The sequence below is a fragment of the Rutilus rutilus genome, assembly GCF_951802725.1.
Source record: "Rutilus rutilus genome assembly, chromosome: 3".
Taxonomy (NCBI): Eukaryota; Metazoa; Chordata; class Actinopteri; order Cypriniformes; family Leuciscidae; genus Rutilus; species Rutilus rutilus.
In genome coordinates, this window is record NC_140211.1 from 59,676,674 (window position 1) to 59,682,686 (window position 6,013).

The window sequence follows — 6,013 nt, forward strand, 5'->3', positions numbered from 1 at the left end:
TCACTGCTTTTCAACAGGTGATTATATTAGTCTGTGTTGAAATATTCTAGTGAAAATACAATCAGTCTGAGCTCACATTACAGTGTTTACTCACATTAAAGAGAAAGAAAGTAGTTTGCACCCATTTTACGTTGTTGGTGTATGTATGTTGAGAAAAGTGTCTCAATAATGCGAAAGAGCGCTCTGCGCATGCGCCGGTTGATGACGAGCATGAGGGCGGGTGTCACCTGTTGTGTGCGCGGCTGCGCGCGCACCCGTCAGTCAGTCCTACACCCATTCATATCAGATCAGACCCGACTCCGAGTCTGTGCACGGGAACCCCGCAGTTTGATCTCGTTCCCGGGATAACCGTGTTTCTGATAACGAGCTGCTACTCCGCGGGCGTGACGTCATGCTGCGGTGGATCGATCACCTGCGGCTCTGAGTTATCGATGATGAAGATGGAGGAGTTGCCGGACTTCAGAGATGTGGAGAATAAACTGGGCCGGAAAGTTCCGGAGAGTTTGACCCGCTCGTGCACGGGCGAAACTGCGATCCGATGCTCGGAGACACACGGGCGCGCGGATGATCTACACACACTCAACAACAAGATCCGGTTCCTCAGACAGCAGATGGTGAGTCGGTTCTTAAGACTCGCGGTGTTTGTTCTGTTTAATCTTCATATCGTCGTCGACAGCAGACATTTATAATGCGTTTATAACACTCTGTGAGCGGAAAGCACGAGATGTGAATCAGATTTACAGGGTTTCTGAATAATTAACCTCAGATGATTCACATGAACACCTTTAACAGAGTTCAGACAAACTTCTCCAGAACTGAACACGAGAACAATACGGCTGTATTCTGTCATGTTAGGTCTTGGTTTAATCTGTGATGGTTATAGTATGTCACTTATGTGTATTAATATTGACTCGCTGTCGTGTTCGTGTCGTGGTCACGTGGTCCGAGTCTCCGGATGATCTGAGGTGTGTGTGTGTGTGTGTGTGTTTAACAGATGGTTGATCCGCGCGCCTGCTGGTCTTCTGTGATTCACTGCACAAACACACCAGACTCAACTAAACCAGTCCGTTCAGCAACACACAGTCCATTCGTTAATGCCTGGAAAAATGTACACACACACACACACACACACACACACACACACACACACACACACACACACACACACAAGCGCGGCGCCCTTAAAAGGAAACTTTATACCTCATTAACCCTTAAAAGTGCGGTTAGTATCTTGTATGAGTAATAAGTCACTCTTCAGGAACTCTGAGCTCTTACTGGCGAAGGACAGGATTGTTCCTCTGATGTTCATCATGTTGTGAAGGTTCGGGTTTGAACACGTGATCTGCTGGAGGTTCGGGTTTGAACACGTGATCTGCTGAAGGTTCGGGTTTGAACACGTGATCTGCTGAACAGCGGTATTGCTTCAGACTTTCAGAACTTGCAAAATAAGCATTTCTCATTTTCTATTAAAGGTATAGCGGAGGATCTTTCCGAACTTTAGATAAGACCCGCCCTCTCCACTTTTTGAAAAGTTTGATTGATTCACCAGAATGATTGACAATTAGGAGGACCAATAGTATAGGCATTCCACCCGGAAGTAAAAAAATCCTCCGCTATACCTTTAACTGTTTGAAATAGTTCTAGTTGTATGGTTGTTGGTGTGTGTGTGTGTGTGTGTGTGAGAGACAGGTCGTGACCTGTGCCGGCCTAAACGAACATATTAGAGCCGTCATGGAGGACAGGAGGGGCATTTACAGGTCAGCACACACACACACACACACACACACACAAGATCATCAGACTGGAAGTGTGTCAGTATTGATGAGAGCATCTGTGTGTGTGTGTGTGTGTGTGTGTCCACTAAAGCTGCTGTTGTGCAGGTTTGAACTGAGTGACGGTTCATGAACCACTGAACTGAAACACAGATCAACTGTACAGACAGTGTGTGTGTGTGTATGTATGTGTGTGTCAGACAGCTGTTGCCGTGGAGAACAGTGGCAGTATTATGGTCTGTTAGTGAATCATTCATGATTGATCAGGGTGTGTGTTTCAGTGGCTTGTGTTCCTGTTCCACACAAACCTCATGCAAACGAGTGTGTGCGTGTTTCTACAGCTCGTGTGTGTGTGTGTTTCTCCAGCTCAAACCTCATGGGAGTGTGTGTATAGCCTATATATCTGCCACTATATCAGTACCGACTGATATATGTTGATATTTAATGTTATCGTATCGGCCCGATAAGAAAATTTGTCCGATATATTAAAGCTGATAAATAATGTATTATGTCCTCCAGCTGAGACGCTTCAGACGTGACTGTTCAACATGATGGTTATGAAGTGCTTGAAATATGATTGGAATCACAAAAAAGGAAAATACTGTAAAGTGCAAGTCTGTCATCTCGGCTACATAGAATTATCATGAGATCATTATAAGGCCATCCTTAAAAATATTTTGGTTTGCAGTAACAGCAAAAAAAAAGAAAAAAAGGGTCGGTAGGTCGGTCTATATTTTTTTATATATATAAAAAAAATAATATAAAAAAGTATATATTTTTTCATTTAAAAAAAAAAAAATCAGGGTCGGGGGGGGGGGGATATGACATTTTTCACCTATGTCTAAGGGCTGTTTACACCAGGCCACTTCATGCGTTTTCTCAGATCGGATTGCAAGCTGATTTATCAAAACGATTCCATTTACACCTGGTTACATAGGCTAAATGTGTGTTGTTTTTTTGCGGATATAAATCCGATCTTCAATTACCGCTATATGTAGATTTAATGGAGTGCACGTCACCGAAAGCAACAGTTATGACTACATTATTTTATTTATCAGCTAAAATTTCTGAATCAAAGCCCGCAATAAGAGAAAGCGGAAACAGCCCTGGTAAGATCATTTCGTTTCTTTACATTTAATGATGATGATTGTGTGTTAAGCGTCAGCGACTTACTTTCACTTTGATTTGCGATAGTTTGCACGTTGATGCTCAGCTTCTCATCTGCGGTGATGCGTGTTGCAGTAGCGTCGTCATATCTGACTAAAATATGACATATAGCCTATAACACGCTCTCGCATGTTTATTTTTTAATAAACCATATTCAACAACATATAAAAATGAAATAATCTTTAGAGTAAAGCCGCAGCCATCATTACCAAGCGCGAACCATTGACAGTGAATGAAACGAAGCAAACTTAGCTTGCAGGCAGTAGTGTGACATGCGTTAACGGTTAACCAATGGTGTAAACATATGACGCGCCACGGGTTTTTATTTTATTTAGCTTATGTTTGTATGTAGGTCTAGGCAATTTATATTCACAATACTTAATAACTAATATTATTTTATTGCATTTGTATTAGTTGTTTGAAGAGTTAAAAAAAAAAATCGGTCGGTCTTAACGCAAGTTTACAAACGGCAAGTCGGTCGGACTGAAAGGGAAAAAAAATAAATAATTGGGTCGGTACTAAATTGACAGGGTCGGTCGGGTTACGGCAAACAAGAATATTTTTAAGGATGGCCTAATTGTGTGTTTGGGACGTGGCTTTTAATGATCAAACTTGTTTTTGTAATCAGGCTCTCAAATTATATTAAAAAAAATTGTATTTAGATTTATCGGTTATTGGTATCGGCTGAAATGTTCATATCGCTGCATCCCTAATTATTTCTAAGTGCATTACTGTAACAGAAATGTAAAATAGATAGATAATAGAAATCATAATCGTAATATTCATAAGTTTGTGGATGTGTTTCCTGAACGCAGGCTCATCTCCGCTCTATAGACGTTAAACTGATGCATCAGCTCCTGTCAATCAACGAGGGGGTGGAGTCTATGCGCTGGCTGATGGAGGAGCGAGGGGGCGTGGCCAGCCGGGACGGCAGCTTGACTGGCAGCTCCTTCAGCCTATCAGACAGCCAGTCCCAGCACGACAGCGACGGATTGGACGGGATCTCGGTGGGCAGTTACCTGGACACACTGGGAGAGGACGATCCCGATCCCGACGGATCCGTCACCGAGGAGACGTTTACCAAATCTGCCCTGCGCCCTCGTGTGGAGAGCGACGAGTACTACTGCTTCGGATAACCTAAACTCCACGGGTACCACTGCTTCCCCCCACTCCTACGTAAGAGTAGCGAAACCGGCCCACGACTGGTGACGATCTGCACTAGATCCCCTGAGTGAAGCAGCAGTCCCACATTATAAACTAATCCATCCCAGCTCTATCTCCATGCAGCAGATATACATGTTCTGGCTCTGTGGGCATCCTAATACAGTTCACACACAAGCACCTATACAACAGTTTATAGATTGACATGATGGTACATGCTAGTCGATGAGATGAATCAACATAACTCCACTTACCCTCAGAAACGTCCATGTACAGTCTAACAGTTGCAAGCTCTTCCCGAGTCTCTCCGTCTGTGTCTGACTCCGGTTCAAACATGTGAGTCTGCACTCGCTACTGGGTATTATTGAGATTCTGACTGAGAGACTGATGTAAAGGCTCCGCCCTCTTCTGAACGGAGGCGGAGCAGCAGCTCATTTGCATTTAAAGGGACACACAAAAACGGAGTGTTTTCCCTCACACCCAAAAAGGGGCAAATTTGGCAAGCTATAATAAAACATCGGTGGTATTTTGAGCTGAAACTTCAGACACATTCGGAGGACATCAGAGATTTATATTACATCATGTGAAAATGGGCATAACAGTTCACCTCTAAAGAGATTACGCCTCTCGATCCGCATGTCAGGGAAAGTTTGCAGTCTTATGAACTGATTTAGGAAATCCTGATTGTTCACCAGTTTCCTTTTGTAAGTCCTCGATGTTTTAGGTGCAGAAACACGAAACCACACCGATCCTTCAACCAGATCGCAAACTAGGAGAATCGTTTCAACCATTTGTTCTAAATGTTTGTTTCCAGAACAGATGAAACAAACACTGATGCGTTCACACACATTCAGTTCTCAGTTCGGTTTGAATTCGGTTCTGTTTAAACACAGTTCGGTTTGAATCCGGTTCTCAGTCCGGTTTGAATCCGGTTCTGTTTAAACACAGTCCGGTTTGAATCCGGTTCTGTTTAAACACAGTTCGGTTTGAATCCGGTTCTCAGTCCGGGTTTGAATCAAGTCACCTTCATTTATGTAGAGCTTTTAAAAATATAGATTGTTTCAAACAGCTTAACAGTGATAATAAGAGTTCAAATTTAAAATATAGACACACAAAATGGTATTTATTGTTAAAAATTCTTTAAAAAATGACTAAATTTGAAAGGCGAGACTTTGTTTCATATCAAAAGTACCCTGGTCTGTCCTGTGTGTCTGTGAGTTGTCAGTCTCTACTCCCGGTGTGTGTTTCACTGCGTGAGAACATGGTGTGTGTGAGAGCGCGTCGCTTGTCGGCCATAGCAACAGTAACTGAAGGGGGCGGGGCTTTGCCAACGGTCGATTGCAAAACTGGATGAATTCTGAATGTTTCAGCTTTCAAATTATACTGTATGTTGATTACTAAAATAAGGCAGAAATAACTAAAGTAAAGCACTCCTGCGTGAAGCGGCTTCGGTCTTTGTGCCGAATTTCCAAACGAAAATCAAAAGTTTGATAGAGAATTTAATAATAATAATAATGTTTAATCAAGACAAACACGTTTGTTTCCAGTGGATGCTCGTGTTGATTGATCATAAGTGATGTGCGCTAACAGTCAGGTTACTTTAGGATGTAGTGCATGTTATTGATGACCACAGTTGCCCAGTAAAGGTGAAGAACTGCTGACCCGTAAGATGTACTGAAGTCACTTCTGTCTGAACACATTCACACACACGATCACGCTGTGTAAACGCTGGAGCGCACATGCTAATGCTAATGCTAGCGCGGTCTGTGTCTGAAGCTCGGACTCGGTTCTGAGATGTTCTGATGTTCTGTGACTCGGTTCTGCTTCTCTCAGGATTCGACTCTTCACTGCAATAATGAGATTGTTCTTACTTGAATCTGACATTTTCACATTAATTTAGTGTTTATTTTAAC

General features: G+C 42.7%; 1 protein-coding gene across 1 annotated transcript; it reads left to right on the forward strand.

The window, feature by feature from the left end:
• Positions 1–265: 265 nt before the first annotated feature.
• On the forward strand, positions 266–5,575 carry lurap1l (leucine rich adaptor protein 1 like). The gene is made up of 2 exons (XM_084405470.1): positions 266–614; positions 3,755–5,575. Exons 1-2 carry the CDS (start codon positions 432–434, stop codon positions 4,073–4,075), a joined length of 504 nt encoding a protein of 167 aa, XP_084261596.1. The 5' UTR covers positions 266–431; the 3' UTR covers positions 4,076–5,575.
• Positions 5,576–6,013: the final 438 nt, after the last annotated feature.

Excerpts from the sequence above, each read along its gene's own strand:
- lurap1l (XM_084405470.1), top strand. The coding sequence starts at position 432 with ATGATGAAGATGGAGGAGTTGCCGGACTTCAGAGATGTGGAGAATAAA. Across the intron at positions 615-3,754 it reads GGTTCCTCAGACAGCAGATG|GCTCATCTCCGCTCTATAGA; the intron begins GTGAGTCGGTTC and ends TCCTGAACGCAG.